Genomic DNA, 21,529 nt, shown 5'->3' with positions numbered 1-21,529 from the left:
TCCTGGCCTTGCGACTTCCTAGTTATGAGATCTTGACCAAGTTTCTTAATGTCTCTAAGCCTCACACTACATTGATCAGAGGTGAATACTGAGTTCTACTTCAAAGAGTTGTTGGGAAGAATAAATGAGATAATTTTTGCAGGTTCTGGCATATGGTAGGGGTTTAGACTTTTGGGAATATACTTCCCTTCCCTTTCTAACTGTGTAATTACCTTGCTATCTCCCCTACCCAGGTCTTCTGGGTTTCTGTTTTTCCATCAGAGCTTTTTGACGTACCTAAAGGAAGGCTTTGTCAATGGAAAGAAGATAATCAATTCCCACACAAACTGCAGTTGGGGGGCTATGAGCAGCCAAACACACAGCAGGGCAGGAGTCTCAGGCATCAGATACAGGAACAAAGATCATCCTTCTATGGATGTGCATCACCCACCCTGAAAAGAAAGCATGGGGTTCAGAAAGTGGTCATAAGTAGAAATAACTAAATCTCAGTTTAATCTGGACTCTGCTGGGTATGTAAAATCACCTAACATTACCAACTAAGTTTTAGTTTCCTTATCTGTAAAATAGAGCTGATAATAATGGTGCATATCTTGTAAGGTTTTTAGGAGGATTCAATGAGAATGCATATAAATGCTCAATGCAGTGTTGGCACACAGAAAATGTTCAATAGATAATATTTATTTGATAATAATATCTTTCCCTTGGGAAGTATATTTCAGGCACCAAAGTCTAAGTCGTCTTCTTGTTCTATGCTGAGTAAACAATAGATTTTTTTTTTCCTTTAGGTAAATTACCACATTCCACCAGACTATATTCAGTCTTACTAGCTTGGAGAGAGTCCTTTCAGCAGGCTTTCTGTGGGATCATAGTTAGAAGTCACAAATTTAAGACCTATTGGAAGACTGGATCCAGAATGGAGCAGGAAAAAGTTCTAAAGAAGTCTTAGGATATGTCTTAATAACTTTTAGAAAAAGAAACTTTACAAAAATATATTCTTTGACCTTGATGGAACTAAAAGTAAAAATCAAGGGCTGGGGTTGTAATTCAGTGGTTGGACACTTGCCTAGCATGCACAAGGCCCTGGGTTGGATCCCCAACACCACCAAAAAAAATAACAGTATATTTTAAAAGGCCTTAATATTTTGAATTTAAATAGAATACTTTTAAGCAACCCAGGACTCAAAGAAGAAATCTTAAGAGATACTAGAAAATATCTCAAATTGAATGAAAATTAGATTTCAATACAGAATGTGAGGAATGTACCTACCATAATATCTTTTTTATCTTAATATATAGTTTTAGATGTCTATATGAGAAAAAGAAAGACATAAAATTAACAATATAAATTTTCATCCTAAGAAGCTAATGGGGAACAAAAAGTAAATTTAACCCACGATAAGTAGAAGGAAAGGAATAATAAGTCCAGAATCAACAAAATGGAAAATAAAAAAGAGAAATTTGATACAGCCAAATGTTGTTTCTTTGTAAAGATAAACTTGATAAACCATAACAGGACTGATTAATAAATGAGAGAGAAGTCAGACATTATCAATGTGAAGGATAAGAGAGGGATACCACTACAGATCCAACTGACTTTTCCAGTAGCATAAAAGCTCCAGGAGGGTGGGACCTTGTCTTTGTCACCATTGTGTTGCAGATGTGTCTCTAGCACGTTCCCTGGCTCAGTATTTGTTGAATGCGTGAAGGAATGAATGAATGTTCCTAAAGTTCCATGTGCCAATGAAGTGACAGTATACTGACACATTCTTCTGTTGGAAGTTTGATCTTTAGTAATTTTGATAAAAATCATATACTCTTATCCCTACAAGCAAAGGAAACCTTTAATAAAATCATGTCACAGGCGAGTCTTTGGTTTATGCGGTCCCTCTTTTCACTTCCTTTTCTTTCCTGAGTCTCAGCAGCCTTTCCCTCTCTTCCCTAATCAGAACTTCTTACAGAAGAGACCTAGGCACATCTTGATGACAATGCTTTCCAAACGTATTTAATCCTATACCCCACTAGTAAAATATTCACACATACTTACCACAGGGTACATTTATTTATCTTGAAAATGCAAATCTATGTTGCTGAACTACTATGTAATGAAATGTGCCTAAAAATAACATTTTTTAAAGGATGGGATGAAAGTTCTAATGTTTTCTTCCTGCACTTCAGTGGTTGGTCGTGTACCCCCTGTACCCACCATGTGTTCATGCCACATTCAAGATTCTGCCTAGGATGAATGAGATCCTGCATTTACTTATGCATCTAAGTATAATCCTACAGTAGTGTTAACACTGTGACATTCTAGCTCTGTATTATGGTTTAGATATGAGGTGTCCTTCCAACAGTTCATGTGTGAGACAGTACAAGAATTTTCAGAGGTGAAATGATCAGGTTATGAGAGCCTTAACCTCATCAGTGGTTAATCCATTGATATGGATTAACTGGGCAGGAATGTAAGCAGGTAGGGAGTGGCTGCAGGAGGTAAGTCATTGGGGCATGTCTTTGGAGTTTATATTTTTTTCCCTGGTGAGCAGAGATCTCCCTGCTTCCTTCTGCTATGTCCTGAACTACTTTTCTCCTCCACACCCTCCCGCCTCACCTTGGGGCCTGAGCAATGGAATCAGCCAAACATGGACTGAGACCTCTAAAACTACGGGCACCAAATAAACCCTTCCTCCTCTAAGATTGTTCTTGTCAGGTCTTTTGGTCACAGTGGTGAAAAGGCTGATTAAAATATTCTGATTATGGACTTAAAGCTTTATGAGGTCTCAGTGTAGGAAGAATAGAATTTTTAGGTCTGGAGTATACCTTGGAATCATCTCACTTAATTTTTGCTGCATTTATTCCTGACATTGTTTAATGACATTTTTCCCACAACAGGGTATGTAGACTGCTTTAGAGGGAGGCAAAAAATGAAATCAGAAAAGTGGAAGGAAGAGACATGAAAGAGCTATAGAAAAGGCTATGTTGATTTTTAAAAATAGTTAATTCTATAAATATTGACAATAGTGTATTTCAGTGAAACATCTCTTTGGAGGATGGATAATTTTAGAAAATTAGCAGTGTAATACACGTAGACCAAATTGCCAAACACAGGGAAAAAATCATTTATTCTCAGATGAAAGGACAGTTTTCAAGAAAGCATCAATTCTACAATATAGCAGCCTGAGACAGGCTTGGAGATTTTCAGCCCGCTGTGTTACCTCTGAGACCTAAAGGAAGCAGAACATAAAAATGAGCCTCTATCAATTTGAAGCAAACCTAATCTTTGTGATCATGGCTGTGCTCTAAATCTATTAAAGATGTTCAAATTCAGTGTCCTTGGTATCACTGCAGGTTGACCTGAAGAGTGAGCAATAAGCTTGTGTATTATAATTCTAGTCGGAAGATATGTGCTTAGGAAGTGAAACCGACAGTCGGTGTTTTGTGTGTGTCTCTAAGCAGACCAAGAGCCTATATAAAATGACAGGTGCATTTTTAGGGAAAGAAACCCATAATGTTTTCCTATTTAGTAGGTGACAGTATGTCCCAAGATAACACAAGCTTAAGGGGCTGGAACAAGCATGGTTATTAAAGGCTAGCAGTTTCTCAGTTCATACAAATTGAATTTTTTTCATAGGCTGGAGGACAGTGGAAATCTAGTTGCAGAGTACTGAAATAAATTAGCATATTAAGTGAATTTATATATTCAGGCTTCTGAGCACTTTGAATCTAAGGAAGAAATTTTATTACTTCTTAAAAGAAAACGGCTATTCTAAAATCCTGTGATCGAACTCCCTGTTGGAAAGGGTCTATATGATAAATTATATCATTTTAATGATGATCCAAAGAAGTGGTTATTAAATTGATGGGAGTCTTTGTCTCTTCTGTCTTGTCTCTTCTTTTAGAATTACTGATTTAGGGAACATCAAAAGAAGATTGTATTTATCAACGGTCCATAAGGAACTATCCTCAACCCCTCTTCATGCAAAAATCCCACTCTTCATGATCAAGCGCAAAATTGTAAGTATCCCACAAATGTTGCCTAAAATATTAAATTTATAGAGTAAATACCAATCATGGGCCTACTGTGTATATGAGGACATTTGTTCAGTACCATGGTGTACAAAAAAATGAAAATTCATGCCCTTCCTTCCTCTCCCTTGAAATCTACTAGGTGAAAGAATGTTGTTTAAACACTATGTCACCAAACCTGTGATAGAAAGTACAGGGGAGAGAAAAGGTGCTATTGGAACTGCGGAAAGAATTGTAAAAGAGAAAGAAATCTGTCTGGCTACCAGAAGAGGGAAGGCTGTATGAAGGAGAGAGCATTAGTATGCCCTTGGAAGGACTGGAAGATCTCAACAGGGACAGATGGAGAGCCAGGCATTCCAAGAGAAGGAATAGCATAGGCAAAAACGTAGGCTGCATAGTGGTCCATCTCTAGGGGACTATGGTTTGTCTTTGGGGGACAGTGGTCCATCTTTGGAGGAGAATGGTCCATCTATGAGAAATAGTGGTCCATCTTCTATGGGAGAGTTATCCATCTTTGGAGGACAGTGGTCCATCTTTGGAGAACACAGAACTAGTAATTGTTACCAGCCTTAAAAACAGCCTAAGAAATATCAGTCCTGCTACAGCCTAATAGATTCAGGAGATTGCAGGTCTGTTGTGTAACTTCTGAAGGTCTTGATCTGACTGAGCAGTATTTCTCAAACTTAAGTCATTTTGCTACTACTCTCTGTACCATGTTTATGTATTACCGGTTCGAGGATATGCCTGATGCTTTCTTTTAAGTTGACTCACTTTCCTTTGGCTGAAATTTATTTTAAAAGAAAACTTTGGATCACTCTTAGGAATGGAAAATCAGTATAGTTTGCAAAAAAAATAAAATAAAATCTAAAATAAACACGCAAAAACCAACATAGTATTTTAATATCTAGCTAAATAGGGTTTCTTATTAAAGGCTCTATTCTGAGGATTGTTCTTTGTTTAAAATAAAGTTTATTAAGGATTAGATACATGTAAAATATTTATTTCTGGCATAGTTAGAGACTGAAAGAATATTGATAAGAGGGAAATTTTTATTCTGTGATTATTTAATGTCATTTAATGCCACTCCCATATAATATCTAAAATCATCTCCCAGATGGTACATGTTCTACTCTTTGGGAACCACTATGATAGAGAAAAGAAGCCCATTAAAGCTTTTGGAGTAGGAAAGGAACACAGTTCTGGCTTTGGGAAGATTAATATTTGCAATGATTTGGAAGGGTAGGAAAGCAAAGTTGAGGAGACCATTTGCTACATTACAGATTAAAGTTAGTGAAGACTAGGTGGTAGCAGCAAGGAATGGTATGAACCAACATCAGAAACGTATGTAGCTCACTGTATGTAGCTAAATGAGCTACGACCCACGTCAACAGAATTCCCACATATGCGTATATGTGGTATATGCTGTGAGAGCAAGAACAGAGAATCTGGGTTCTGAACCCTACTACAGCACAGAATCTAGGCTCTGACAATTCCTCTACATTTTTATTAAATATGTAATGTAAATAATATATAAAGGTTAAGAACTTAGAATCTGAGTTCTGACACCCCTGTACAAATTTCTATATTCATTTTCTTCATCTATAAGATGCAGCTAATATGAAGTGTATACACCCACCACTAAGGCTGTTGTGGGGATTTACATGAGTTAATAAATCTAAGGTTCTTAGAATAATGCTGGTATAGTAAGCCCTTGGCAAGGATTATAGATCCCATTTACTCTTTAAATGCTATTTCTTCCAGGAAGCCCTCTGTGATTTCACCCTCTTGGATCAGATGTTTTGGGGACATCTCACCATTCACAAATTTCATAACCTTCCTAATACTTCTCCACTGTGCAATTTAATTGAGTATCTCCTTGTCTCCCTCATTATACTATCAGCATGTCTTAGTGGGCTTCTATCCCTAGGCCCTATCAGTACGTAACACATAGAAAGTGCTCAATAAATGTTTGTTGAACAAAAAGTAAGTCTTGATGTGCTTTATAGAAGTTAAAAATAATGAGGTTTTCCTGGCCAAAGTTCTAAATATGCTCCTCATATTTGATTCCACAAATGTTCAGGAGTATTCAAACACATATTAAGAAATCCTTGCCCTCATTTCTGTTTCCTCCCAATCAGACAGGTGTCTTTATGTCCTTTGGCAATTAGTGGATATTTTTGTTGGTAAACCTCAAAACAGCATTCTAAAAGCACATCAGCTTTAGAAAACAGGAGATTTCACAATAAAGTTCCTGCTTTCTAACTTCTTTTGAAAAAAAAACACAAAACTCAGTCCCCACTGAGCCTGCCTTCTTGCATAACAGTCAGCTTGAGCCAAGTAGCAACCGCACCCTCTCTGGAGAGCTGGATGTGGTCCACTGAACTTCAGTCCTCTCTACTCTCAAAGTGCGCAGGTGCGCGCAGACCCTTTTGCTTCACTCATTCAAGTCCTCTGCCTGGGCCCTCTAGGTGTTCGGCTTGCTACACCCGATTTAGAACTTAATTGCCAAGTGGCCCATTCTTCCTTGGTTCTTTGGACTAAAGCCTTTAGGTAGCCAGAGGCAAAAATTAAAGTTGATATTTTTATAGCTAAACCAACATGAATATTTACATATAGGCCACTTTCTGTTCAAAGACCTTTAAATGTTAATCTTTCCAATTTATTTTTCATGCTATTCTAAATTTTGAGGAGTCACTTTAATATTTAAATTATAACAATATGTTTGAGTTTTCAATGGCAATAACAATTAAAAAATTAATAACCATCAGATTAAACAACGGAAGTACCCACTTATTCGGAACTCACTGGAATCAATTTTACTTCTTTAATATAATTTCAGTTAGTTGGTGATGGTGTCAGATGAACATCAACATCTTGCTGTTAAAGTAGGTATAAATGTATAATAAATTAAATTCCATTTGAACAGGAAATTCAATTATGTCATTCAGAATAAATCACTCATTGGAGACATAAATATGATAAATAATGCCTAAATCTTTGTCATTTAAATGGATACAACTCCTGAAGAGTTGTACCTTCTTGACCCACACCCTGATGGTATATTTTATAGAGGTCTGGTATTACATTGTTAAAACTTCTACTCAAAAGTTCCCATTCTCCTCAAAGAATGTTTCCCATAGAGCCAGTGATTTGGAAACTTGGGGTTTTCAACAAAATTTAATTTCCTAGCATGAGAAGGAAATGGAGGTGGCAGATTCATGCAGACACAAGGTGGTTTAGAGATACACAAAAGAAACAATTAGAGAATGTCTCAATAAAATCTCTAACCGAAAAATCCACTATGATGTTTATGGTACTTATTTAAGAGTTTGTAAATATTTCATCTCATCTGTTAACAAGTATCCGTTTCTCTCTCCCTATTCATCTGTCAGTCTGTGGGGAAGATATTTGGGGAAGGAATTGCTGTTCCGTCCCTTCCTCTGCTGGAGGAGACACAATTAATTCAGAAGGAAACACAACTAATTCAAAGAAAGTTTGTTTGGAAAACAGATGATTACCAGATTAGGGGTTACCCCATTTTCAAATCAAATGAACAGGGAGCATACTGTTGGGGTTTTGAAGTGAGGCCACTGGACCTAGACTGCAGACATTTTGAAGCTAGTTCAGAAGTTTCCTGGCTGCAGACCCTTGGGCGAGTCAGTTAATCTCTCTGTGCTCCAGTCTCCTCATCAGACACTGACAGTGGTACAACTCACTTAACAGAGCAGTTGTTTGGATTAAATGAGCTATAACTTAGAATAAAATGGAGCTCACAGTAAGTGCTCAATTGATACTAGGCAATGCTGTTACTGCTTCACTATTTTCTCTCATTGTGAACCCATGTTTATTAACTTGTGAATATGGTGTCATAAAAAGCCTCTCAACTTAGAGGTTACTTCAATTCATGAGTATTTATCAAGTCCTTACTGTGGACCAAAGCCTATATCAGATGACATGAATCCCAAAGTGAATGACACATGACCTTTTTCCTTAAACAGATTATAAAACTGCAGAAAAAGCAAATATGTAAACAATTACTGACAATGGGCTGTGCCAAATACCAGTGCTACTGAAGGAAAATATCAGACCTGTCTAGCCAAGTTAGAGATGGTGACAAATAAATTAATTGCCTCTTGGAACAACATTTAAAACTCTTCTAAAAAAGACAATAAAATTGAGCAGCTTAGCAGCATACAATAGCAATTGCAATGTCCAGCATACAATAAAAAAAAAAGTTATTAGCATGCAAAGTGGAAAACATGAGCCCCTGACCAGGAGAGAGGAAAAAAAATCAATGAATAGAAACAAACTTAGGCATGACAAAGATGACAGATGCAGAAGCAGAGGTTTTAAACAATTATTGCAAATATCTTCAAAGATTTAAAGGAAAATATGAACATAATGTCAGAACAAATATAAACTTACAATAGAGAAATGGAAACTAGGAGAAGAAATCTGCATTCTTGAACTAAAAAATACATACAATATCTGAAATGAAAGATTGGCTAGATGTTTTTAACACTAGTTTAAACAGTGGAGAATATCAATGAAATTGAAGTCAGAAACATAGAAACTACCCATATTAAACATATGGTGAAGTGGGGGGAGCTCAAAAGAAATGAGCAACATCTAAGGGAGCTAGCTGTGAACAAGGTCAGGCGCTCTACTGAGATTGTAAGTGTAGTACCAGAAGGCAAGCAAAGAAATGCTAGGAGAAGAAAATTCATAAAAGTAATTCTTGAACCTTTTGAAATTTGAAAAATATAGAAATCAAATGAGTTCAGCAAACTGAAAACTGAGGAACAGGCACATTTAAAAAAAAGAACATGGTATGTCATAACCAAATTTCTGAAAATCAGTGATAAAGAGAAAATGTTAAAAGCAGCCAGATGAAAAAGGTTCGTATGATGTCAGAACAATGATAAGAATACTACCATGTTCCCAACTTCCTATTAGAAAGGATGCAAGAGACAGTGAGATGGTACAAGGTTGGGGGTGGGGAAGCAGGGAGGGACTTATCAATCTAGAATTTTTTAACCATATTCATCAGAAACTGTGGCAAAATAAAGAGCTTCGGGGACCAAATAGATGAAAGAATTCATTGCTAGAAAATTGACACTACAAAAAATATTAAAGGAAGTTTTTAAGAATGGAAAAATATATACCAGATGGAAATGTAGATCTAAATCAGAGAATGAAAAGTGCTAATAAAGATAAATATGTAGGTAAATCGAAACTCTTTTTCATGTATTTTGAAAGTATTGTGTACAACAAAAACAATGTTTGAATTGTAAAGTTTATAAGTGTCAAAATACGTGACAATAACACTAAAAAATGATGAAAAGGTAGCATACCTCATGAGCTTATCCATGAGATATTGGAATATTAGACAAAGTTAGATTACAAAGATGAATATTGCAAACTCTACTGCCACTATTGGCAAAATGATAGAGAAGTATAACTAAGGAGCCCATTAAGATTAATGGAACACTAAGAATACTTTTAATCCAAAAATATTGGAGGAATAGAAAACTGAACAAAGAGCAGATGGACAAATTGAAAAAAAAAGAGCAAGATGTCAACTTTAAATATGTCAAAATTATTAAATTAAGCACAAAGGGACTAAATCCTCCAATTAAAAGGCAGAGATTGTTAGATTGAATACCAGACTAACAAGCAAGATACAATAGCATGTTTCTAAGAAATGCATATTAAATCTAAAAACAAATAAGTCATAAATTAAAAATGGAAAAAGATATGCCATGCAAATATTAGTCATAAAAGCTAGGGTGCCTATATTCATAACAGACAAAAAAAAGACTATAAGACAATGGGTTAGTGTGTAAAGAGAGCTATTTCACAATGATAAGGACTAAATCAAGAGGATCTGACAACTTTAAATGTGGACATTCCTAATAACAGAGCTTTAAAATGCATGAGGCAAAAACTAAAAGAATTAATGGGAGAAAAATAAATGCACAGTGGAGCTGGAAATTTCAAGACTCCTCCCTCAGAAATAATATGAATAACTCTGATAATAACTAAGGATATACACTTGAAAAGCACTATCAATCAGCTTGATCTATTTGACATTTGTTGAACATTTCATCTAACAACTGCAGAATTTGCATTATTTTCAAGTGCATGTTCACCAAGAATTACAATATGTGAAGCTATGTCAATCTCAACAAATTTTTGAAGATTGAAAACATACAAAGTATGTTCTGTAACTATGAAAAAATTACCAATAATAGCAAAAAAACTTGGAAATAAAGCAACATACTTCTTATAAGCTGGTTTTCTATTGAAAAATTAAGTCTATCATGAAAATTTATAGACAGAAATAAGGTCCTTAAAATCCCATTCTTTATATACCATTGTAGGGGCCCAACAACAGGAAGTAGTTCTAGAATTCTGTAAGAGATGACTTTAGGGTTTCCAGGTTGTAAAACTGTGGTTTCTTGTTTGTTGTTTTCTTTTTAAAGACACTGCTGGCTGGAGCTAGTAGTAACTCAGGTGTTTTATACACTAGCAAAACGAATCCAATTATCTTGAGACCTTTCTATAGTAAAGGGAGAAAAAATAGGAGGAATCAAATTGAATATCAAAAACTATGGGGAGTCAAAAAGTGCTGGGACAGGTGACAGGGTGGCTCACACCTGTAATCCCAGCAGGTTGGGAGGCAGAGGCAGGATCAAGAGTTCCAAGCCAGCCTCAGCAACTTAGTGAGGCCCTAAACAACTCAGCAAGACCCTGTATCTAAATAAAATACAAAAAAGGGCTGCGGATGTGGCTCAGTGGTTAAGCACCCCTGGGTTTAATCCCTGGTACCTGCCCCCACCCCAAAAAAGAAAAAAAAAACGTGCTGAGACAATCAATAAATTTTTTATTGTGTACATTTGAATTTGTGTGTGTGTGTGTGATTTCATAGAATCTGCAGTCCTTTCAACAGGGTAATAAATCCACATTGCCAAGACGTTAATCAGTAAAAACTAGAAATTCACACTTTGAATCATTCTGTCACCCTTTGCCAGTCAACTCCTTCATGCAAAATTTCTTGCTAGAAATAAATAGCATAAACTCAATTATTAATCATCAACAAGCTAAACAGAACTGTCTTTTCTTTATCAGATTTCTATTTCTCTGGTGTATACTTCTTAAGAACCTGTAATCATGAACATTTTAGGTTGAGAGTTCTTCCCTGCTGGACTAGAGTCTCACATAGGTGTAAAGTGATTAGAGATCAAGGATGATGTCAAAGAAAAGGATTGTAAGAGTGGACGATATCACCAAAAATAATTAAAATAATATTTTATAAAGATCAACTACATAATTCAGATAATCCAAGTGTTGGTAGTAGAGAGTCTAGACTCCTTTCCAAAACTTTGGAAAATATATCACAGCATTTATATGAATAAGGAGGTATTTATTGAAGCTTATGAAAACTGGAACCTTTATAAATATCAACTAAGCCAAAAAAATAATTTCCATTTTCTCTAGCCAAGAGAGATTTATGAAAGTTTTCCCCATCTTTTTCAGGAACCACCTATCTGTACACCCAGGAAATGGATTCATTAAGTAAAGATGTCAGTTCTCAGACTTTCATTTGTGTAGTGACTATAAAGAGTGAAAATTAAATATTGGAGCATAGGCATGAATGGATTTCCATGTCTTCCTATAGTCATCCACACACACACACATATGCACAGTTATTCTTTGGGTACTTTTCCCAAAGCCTGAGTCATGGCAGAGAGAATAAAAGCAGCATGAACATGATGAATAAGAAAGTGTGTCATGGGTAAGGGCCTGGTTCCTGGGGACTCCGCTGGTGGAGGAGGTAGGCACTGATTTCCTAGCAGAGCTGATGGCACAGCCAGCTGGAAGGCTCAGATAAGCAGGGAGGGCAGGGGCAGGGCCCTGAGATGAAACTGCCAGCCTGTCTGCACGCCTCCTGGGCCTACAAACCTTACTCATTGTTCAAATCCAAACTTAGGGGTCACCTTCAAGCCTTTCTAGGATGTAGGGAGACTTAGAATCAAAGAAAATAAAGCAGATAATAAAAATGGCAATTAACTCCAAAAAATTTTTTAATTGTGTGACAAAAGGGCAAGTATTTATGGAGCAGCACTTGCCTCAATAGTAGATGACATTGGCATTCACAATAAGGAAAACATGAAACATAGATTTTAAGAAAAAAGAGCAAATGAGAGCTGATTATCCAGGGAGAATAAAGTGGGGGAAGTCGGGTGCGTGTGGATGAGCTCAAAGTCTTATCTACCATCCAGGAAGTCAGTAGCTGGTGTCTTGAAAGTTACTGAATGAAGAGCTATTATTTTTAAATACAGAAAGAGAAAAAACAATTATCTGAGATGACAGCATGACAAGGCAATGTAATGTATTTTGTTCAAAACTTTTGGTACTGTGTGGCTTGCATTTGCATATAAAACTGTGTTGGATTTTTTTAAAAGATTGTTTAAAAGTAGGCTTTCCAGACCTCCCCACCTGCCCATCATGGGCCTCCTCTGTAATGTGCCACATGCATGCCTCCCCTCTGGACCAGGAGGATTGTCTTATTCAGTTGCACTTGCTCTAAAGATTCAAGGTCCTCCTCCTGATCCTCCAGTTGGTCTAGAACCTGGCCTTCCCTGTCCATCCCCCCACAACCCTTCCCAATACCCACTGCGTTTGTCATCCTGCTAATCATGACTACGCAGTCCCACCTCCTACCTTTGCTTATGCCTGACCCCCAGGAAACCAGAACCTCCTCATCGCCTGGAATATAAGTTTACTGTTGAAACATGTAAAAAAAAAAAAATCTCCATACGCCTTCTCCATATCTTACCACATTCTCTTCCTTTTCTGCTGTGGAAACACTCTCAGGCTCGCCTCCATATTAAAGTCGACATTCCTTGATAGAAAGCTTTGCCTTTTAAAAAACTATGTGATGAAACTTTTGTAAATTGTGCTCCTAAAAGGGCCCAATATATAGAACCCAAGAAGTAGGTATGATTTTAATTTCAAAAATAATTTTTCTTGCCTTTGTTCTGTAGTCTTAAATAGGCTTTAATTACTCACTAAATGATTATTTTTCCCCTCTTTCTTTAACTCAATCAGACCACTTAGAGGATTCATTTGATGAAGTATTGAGGAATCTAATTGTTTAATGGGCAGAAATTAGTGCCTGCAAGAGTACTTTAAAACTGGCAAATGCCAGGCATAATTACAAATTCTTTAGAAGAATCTATTTCTGTACAATAGGTTAATTGGTTATAAGTAGACAACACTGGCTACTGCTTAAACCCAGCTTCCAATTTCATTCATACCTTTTTTTTCCCCTCAAATATAAGTGGCTAATTGTGATCAAATTAGGCCCCTTGAAGGAACAATTGGCTACTTATGCCTGAATTTCAAGATTTAAGTGATCCGACACACCTGCAATTAGCTTCCCTCCAGCATAGTGCCTACAGACAAGAGTCTTGTCGCATGATGGGCACTCTGGAGTCACATGGCCAATGTATAGCTTGGATTCTGTGGTGCTGAGGATCGAACCCAGTGCCTCACACGTGCCGGGCAAGCGCTCTACCACTGAGCCCCAACCCCAGCCCTCAAAGCAATTTTTAAGAAAATTTTAAGCCAAGACAGGGATAGGATGAGATTGGTTTGGGGCTGGCTGATCCACATAACTGCCTCAACCCTCTGGTCTCTCTGCACACGGTGGCTCGTTCACTTAGGTGATTATGGAAGGTACTTAACTCTCCTTTGCTTCTCTCCATCTTAGTGGTGCAATCTGTGCATTGACTTGGTAGCCTTCACCAGTGAAATATTCAAGGGAGCAGTTTTCCAGTCGTTGGATGGAATTATTGTCTCAGCAAACTGTAAGCTACGAAAAATCTTCACCTTAAAATCAAAGCCTCAAGACACTGCTGATAAAGATGGTATGTTCTGCTATCACGACTTTAAAATTCTCTGTTGTATTTTTTAAATTACCCATGCCTTTGAAATAATATGGATATGTGGTAGCCATTTGATTTTATGTTTGCTAAAGTAAATTTGCTCAAAATCATGTTGATTTCTTTATTCTGGATCAAATGTTTATTTTTACCATAGCTGAATATCACAAAAAAAAATTTTTTTTTTGCAGCTCATTTCTCCTTTGTTTATGGTGACTTTGTCATCTGAGTTAGGATTCTTAGTTGCAAACAACAGAATCCATTTAAGGTGATTGAAACAGAAAAGGGATTTATTTAAGGAAATAGCGAATTTATAGACTTTCAGGGATATCTAGAGTCGGGCTTAGTATCTAGAGCCAAGAACAAATTCAAGTCCTATCACAATACTGCTTCAGGGACACCCCTCCTCCATAGCTACTGCAGCAATGCAGACTCCATGAGACTCTCAATATAACACAGGGCTCTGGGTTAGAGAATTTCTCTTACAGCAGCTCCTGATAGTAAGTGCCTACTTCTCCACCACCCTCTCCAGAAGTTGATTTCTTCTCAGTGAACAAAGTCTGACCTGGCTATGTCTGATTTGTGGATCCTCAGTAAGCAGCCAAGGAGACCAGTAAATCTCATGTCTGATTCCTGACTTTGGAGGCAGGATTCACTGTATGGGAAAATCACCACAAAAGGAGGGGTATGCAAAAGATAGCAGGCCTCCAGAAAGTTCTGCAGTTGTCTGTACTATCTTTTTACTCTGTGTACATTTCATGAAGTCATTTGGCAGCAACCATATTAACTTCTAGTGATCACGTTAAAATAGACAGTTGAGCTCCTCTTAAAATTAGTCCTAGAGAGACTAGAAATATATACAAATTATCCATCATTGATTAATAAATATATTCTGCAAGTGACTCAGCCACCTAGAATTCATAAGTTGAATATCACCCTGTGAAATGGTTTCAAACAACCAAAAGTATTGAAAGAAAACTGATACTTTGATTTTCATCTGGGATTATTTATCTAATATCAAATCTCTAGAAGCACAAAAAGCAGGGCTGCTCATAAGATGTCATAGGAGATTTTTTTAGACATTTATCTCTAGAGTTTAGACTTGTGCTCCATCTGCATGAGTGTAGGTGTACAGTACAGGAAATCCTTATGTGGCTCACTCTGTGCACCAGGACACTGGGCCTATAAATTCTTTTGAGAGTAAAACACAGTAGTGTATTAACAGCTCCCCAAAGAGATCAGGAGCCATCAAGTGCAGCTGCTTGTCTTATATGCCACTTAAAGACTATATGGGGAAGTGAAAGATATTACTTTTAAAAATAGAGCCCAGCTAATAAGAAGCCTCAAAATGTACAGAAAGAAATGTGTACTATTTACATCAGATCATGGGAGATGGTTCATAACCTGACTGATAAAAATGTAAAGAAAAAAGCAGATCAAACATGGCAAGTTAAATGCATGTTTTAATATATGATCCTTCCTCAAACACCATTAAAATCACAGGAATAATTTTTTTTAAAAAAGGCATAAGTACCTAAGATAAAGAGGATGGGAGAAGAGACAAACACTAATGAAAGATGTTGCAAGTTTCATAAGCTCAAGAAGTGACTTAGAAGAGCAAAGATGGCTGAAATCTTTTTTTTTTTTTAATGGCTGAAATCTTGAGGCTTACTGGTCTTGAGGTTCACTGATGGGTTTCAAAGATGTTCATCAATGGGCAGCCCCAGTAGGGTACCAGGTATGGTTAAAAACTGGGAGAGTGGTTAAATTCTGCTTAGGTTGCTGTAGGACCCCAGGCCCTCTCTGACTCCATATACCAAGCAGCAAGAGATTTATTCTCTGGACAAACCTAACCAGAGAGCTTCTGAGCTCAGATACATTAAGTGTGTAATAGATGACAAAACTAACGGGAAGAAGGAAATATTTTTTTTCTCAGAATTAATAAAAGATACTACACATATAAAATAAGAATAATTTGAATAATGTGTTCTTGCTTTCCATAAAGATTTTCTTGAAGTATATTATGTTTCTTAATTTATACACACACACACACACACACACACACACACACACACACACACACACATAGTTTGAGGAATTTCAAGAAACAGAACATAACCAACATCCTCTAAGCCAGACCCTCTCCCTCTCCTGAATGGCTACCTTTGTCTTTGCTTCTACCAGATTAACTTTATCTGTTTTTGACCTTTATAGAGTTGGAATAACCTAGTACATACTCTTTCTTATATGCACTATTTCTCAGAACATTATGCAAGTCATCCATGTTATTGAATGATATGGTAATTTGCTGGGGTTTAGTACTGTACACTAAGCCACTATATGAATAAGCCTCATTTTATTTATTCTTTTAGGATGATTTGAATAATGCTGCCAGAACATTCTTCTGTGTGTCTCTTTGGACCATCTGTGGTAGAAGTTGTTTTTTTCCAGTATTTAGGAGCTGAATAATTGCATGCTTCAGCATTCTTAATTTCAATTATTGTGTTTTTTGACTATACGATTTCATTTGATTTCTTTTTATAGTTTCCATTCCTCATATGAAATTCTCCATGGTGTTATCAAATTTCTCAGTTATATTAATCAAAGCTATTTTAAAGCCTATGGCTCATAACTCCAGTATCTGAATCCCCCAGGTATCTGTTTCTTTTCTATAATTAGTTTTCTCTTGGTATGCCTAAGTATTGAGTTAATGCTAGACAGTGGATATCAAAAACTCTGGAGACATGGATGGGGTTTTCCTACACTAAGAGACATAAGAACCAAAAATAAAATAAAGGAGCCCAAAAGACTGAAAAATATGATGGAAATATTAGCAATGTTAGAAATTAGCCCAAGGATTCCACCATCAGAGTAACAGGATTCCAAGAAGAAAGGCTTCAGTAAACAATGAAATAGTAGGATTTCCCAAAATTGAAGTCTGGATATTTTCAAATTGACATAGCCCATCACATCCCAGAATCCTGTAAGCTTCCAGAATTTTTAAAAATACAGTTTATGTACAAAGGATCAGAAATAAAGGAATAAGAATGACTTTGTAACAGCAGTATTAGGTGACAGAAGACCTTGAAAGTCTACCTTGGAAAATCTAAGGAAAAGTTATTTTCAACCTAGAATTCTACATTCACACAACTATCAATCAAATGAATGCAAAATGAAGATACAAGATTTTGAAAACTTATTTACATCATTTCTCAAAAAAGATTTGGAAGATACTCTCCACAAAAATGAGAGTAGATCCAGAAAAAGGAGGAAATATACTTTATGAAACAAAGAGTTCCATCCAGGGAAAAAGCAAAGGGAAAATGAACACTAGAAAAGTAAAGTTAAAAAAAAGACAAAGAAAGTTTACAAAATATTTATGGTCAAAAGAGTTTGAAGGATGAAACTAGGCAGCACATTCAAAGTTGAACAGAAAAATAGAGACTTTCAGGAGGAAAGTCTTCAGGAAAAGAATGTACCTGATAGAGTTTGATGTGTTTGAATGTAGAAAATAAAAATGATGGTGATTTCACAAGGTTAATGGGAAGTTTAGGAAGAAATGATATTTTGGATAAGGAAAATCCATGACAAAACAAACCAATGATCCAACTCCAAGGAAAACAAGAAGCTATACAAGAAATACTCATAGTATGTCATATGATTCAGATGTGCACAACTTTTAAAATATACACACACACACACACACACACACACACACATACATATATACTTTTTGGCAATTTTAGATTCATAACAAAATTAGGTGGATGGTATGAGAATTTCCATATGGCCCCTCCCCCACACATATGGATCCCACACTGTGAGTATCCATACCAGAATGGTCCAGGGTGGTGTGGAGAATAACCCCATATTCCTCTTGGCATTTAACTTGAACCTTGTATAAATGTCTTCATATTGCAATTCTCTTACTATTAACATAAGCATGAAAATTGTTCCTTGGTTAGGTAAAATACTGTTATTATGTTTACAGTGAAAGCACAGCATGTGTAAACCGAGTACATCCTGGAGAAGTGAAGTTGGTATTGTAGATCCCAAAGACATGGGTCAGTGTTCCCACAGTCCACTGCTGTGATCACACACCAACTTTGTGGTTTTGTGTGAGCCTTCAACATCTCTGAGCACTGTTTCCTCAACAACTGATATGAGGTTATTGTAAGATCATTGTGACTACCCAATCATATACAAAAACATAAGTGAAAAGGCTATAATGCACCATGCAGTGTTAAACATTTATTTATCTTCTACACATCAGGCAGTGGGATGACACAGCCCATTTCAAGGAATCCAGGGTCTCACAGGCAAGTTTACATGTCAGTGTTAATACCCAGGGTAACTTCCCTATGACCTTAAATAGTATGGGAAGAGAGTCTGGAGCCCCTTACTTGGGAGAGCCATTTGGTAAAGCACTTAGTTAAGAAAAAATGTAAAGCCTACTGTAAAACTGTCCACAACTGGATTTGCTAAAGCAGAAGATTCAAACAGACAATCAAGAAAAACTACAATTATTTCAACTCTTTCATTAAATGAAAGACAATTTAAATAGGCACACAAATGTCCGCACAGACTAGGAGGGTCTTAATTTCAGAATATAGGGTGACTTTTTTTTCCATAAATCAATGGATTAGTACCTGTCCATAGAGTACTCTTTGAGATATACTGACCTAGGCAGAATATTAACTTTCCAAATGCTTCATGAAGAAAAAATAATAATTTCCCAACAAAATAAGGGGAGGGCAATGAGAAAAGAAAGCATTTCAGACAGAGGAAAGAGACAGAGAGGGATGGGGAGAGGGAGAGATGCACATGCATGGCACTGTGAAGTTCAAGGAAAGCATTAGCATGGTGCATGGCGGGATGGGGGTTGTGATATTGCACAACCAGGCTGCAAGGTTGAGATGACATAAAAATGTAGCACACAAGTCCTTTCCCTGGAGTTCTAGGTATAATGGTAGGCACTAGAAAAATTAACAATACAAGTGTTCATAAAGAAGACGATTATACAAAAGAGAACAAAGGACAGCATAGCCTAGGGTAAACTGAGATTCCCTGTGCCTGCTGAAGGAGGCTGGCAGTGGAAGAGATGATGGTGATGGTGATAATAACGGTGATGATGGCAGTCTTGATTCTTGATAAGAGCTCAGCACTGCTCTAAGAGCTTTACAGATGTGAACTGACTGAATTCAGCCTTCTGGGATGGATGTTATTATCATCCTCATTTACAGGAGGGGAAACCAAAATACAAGGAAGTCAAGTAAAGTGCCCAATGTCACTCAACCAAAGCCAGGATGTGAACCTGCCCATGGGGCTCCAGAGTTTATACTCCTAACAACTGCAGTGTGCTACCTCTCATGGAGTGGGAGAAGAGAGAGGGAGATTTTAAAAGGGAAAGATACAAAAGATGTCACAGACTACGTATGCCATTGGTGACTGGCCATGTTCAGTCCCTATGTTACAACCAGTAACGGAGGTGTATTTGTTCTTCTTACTGAAGGAGGGGTTGGTTTCTTCTGTAAAGATAGAGTAGTCAAATTTTGAGAGCTTTAGCAGAGGAAATTTTTACTATATTTTTTAATTCCATAGGATTTAATTTAAAAATAATGTGTTAAAAGCTTACTTTATTTCAGAACTTTATTGTCCTTGGCTTAATTACACTGTTATCATTTCACTCTGCAACTTCTTAATTCGCCCAAATTAGGAGATTGGTCCTAATCCTCTGCTGTTCTCCATTTACACAGTGGAATATAAAGGGAAGTGAATTATTAGAACCTTGCAACAAGCAATTAAATAGTTGTGACTTGCCCAGAGGAATGACATGCTGGTCAAGTGGTGAAGACTGCAGATTTGATTTAGTTTATTACTTTTATGGCTCCCAAGGGGGCGTGAAATAGCATTTTTAGGGAAGTGCATGGCTGAATTATTGGTGAACTTATATCATTCTGCATCTAATTCTAAAATAAAACCAGCATGCATGTGTAGATATTTAGATAAGAGAGAGAAAGGAGAGAAAAAAATCGAGAAAAAAGAATAAGCCATTGTCTATTAGCATTTTTATGCCAATGATGATTTACAAGTCTCCAGAGCCGGCAGTTCAGAGTTCTATCTGAAATATCAGTCATGGGAGGGGAGAAGGTATATGTACTATGTTCAGAAATGCAAGGAAATAATTAAAGTTATAACTTCAGCCTGAGAGCCCCCTTGAAGGCAATAGACCAGGTCTCTACATTTTTTTTTTTTATCTCTAGCACATGACCTGGTAATTTGTTATAAATGTTTGGTGAATTAATGAATTAAGGGTTGGCTATTTATTTGTTCACTCATTAATTCATTCATTGTCTCCTCTATAAACTTTTACTGAGTGTCAAGCAATTTGAAAAAAAAATTATTCCTTCAATGCCTATGGAAGAATCTGGAAATATCAATATCTTACCAAAAGAGACTAATTTTGAACAGGGAAGGGGCTTAGGGGTTCTCTAATCCAACATCTTAATTATACAGATAAGAAAACAGGACCCATGGAATGAGGCATCTTTTGCTGGGGTCTCACAGAGTGGAACTTCGAGGCCAAGTCTTTACCTGTTCTTTGCTCAGCAGTACACAAGTTCAGTGTTTTTAAATACTTGCTATTGGGGCTGGGGATGTGGCTCAAGCGGTAGCACGGTCGCCTAGCGTGCGTGTGGCCCGGGTTCGATCCTCAGCACCACATACAAACGAAGATGTGTCCACCGAGAACTAAGAAAAAATAAATAAATAAATAAATAAATATTAAAAAATTCTCTCTCTCTCTCTCTCTCTCTCTCTCCCCCCCCTCTCTCTCTTTAAAAAAATAAAATAAAATAAAATAAATACTTGCTATTAGCAATATTAATGTTTAATATTATTATGCCGAGAGTTACCCCATCTCTCTCTTCATCTCCAGGTCAGAAAAGCGCACACAGTACCCAAATCTTATCAGTTTAAGGTTGCATTTTCATTCCTTCCCAAAGTGTTCTTGAACTCAGAATGCCCTTGACTAGCAAACCAGTCCACAATAAGAAAGAGGGTAAGGTCAGCCTAGCAGAATTACCCAGCAGTCAACAGTGGATCCCATACAGGTAGGTCATGAATATCTATATAGGGAGGCTCATAATTATTCTGTTGAAAATATTTAGTTTCTGATTAAACACTATATTTTTGAGAGAATCTCATCTCTCAACAAACTTTTAAGGACAATTCCATTTACAGTAGCATCCAGAACAATTAAATACCTAAGAATGAATTTAACCAAAGAGGTGAAAAACTTACATGCTAAAAATTACAAAATGTTCCTGAAAGAAATCAAAGCCGACCTAAATAAGTAGAAAGAAATCCCATGCCCACAGATTGGAAGACTCGATTTTGTAAAGATGACAGTTATCTCCAGATTCCTTGTAACTTCTCTCCAGATCCCAGTGGGTTTCTTTGCAGAGATGGAAAAGTTGATCCTCATATTCATGTGGAATTGCAAGGAAATTCAAAAAGCCAAAAACAGTCTTTAAAATGAAGATCAAAGTTAGAGGATC

At 36.8% G+C, this 21,529-nt stretch overlaps 1 protein-coding gene across 3 annotated transcripts in view; it reads left to right on the top strand.

The window, feature by feature from the left end:
- Positions 1-21,529, top strand: part of Cfap20dc (CFAP20 domain containing) — a 218,867-nt gene that overhangs the window by 83,521 nt on the left and 113,817 nt on the right. For all 3 annotated transcript variants that reach the window (XM_040289647.2, XM_013361383.4, XM_040289646.2), the window contains exons 5-6: positions 3,894-4,008; positions 13,799-13,955. In XM_040289647.2, coding sequence (XP_040145581.2) covers positions 3,894-4,008; positions 13,799-13,955 — 272 coding nt within the window. The remainder of the gene's footprint in view (positions 1-3,893; positions 4,009-13,798; positions 13,956-21,529) is intronic.

Source organism: Ictidomys tridecemlineatus, chromosome 2, assembly GCF_052094955.1.
Source record: "Ictidomys tridecemlineatus isolate mIctTri1 chromosome 2, mIctTri1.hap1, whole genome shotgun sequence".
NCBI lineage: Eukaryota > Metazoa > Chordata > Mammalia > Rodentia > Sciuridae > Ictidomys > Ictidomys tridecemlineatus.
Note: the sequence above shows the minus strand (reverse complement) of the source record. Positions and strands in the feature narration are given on the sequence as shown.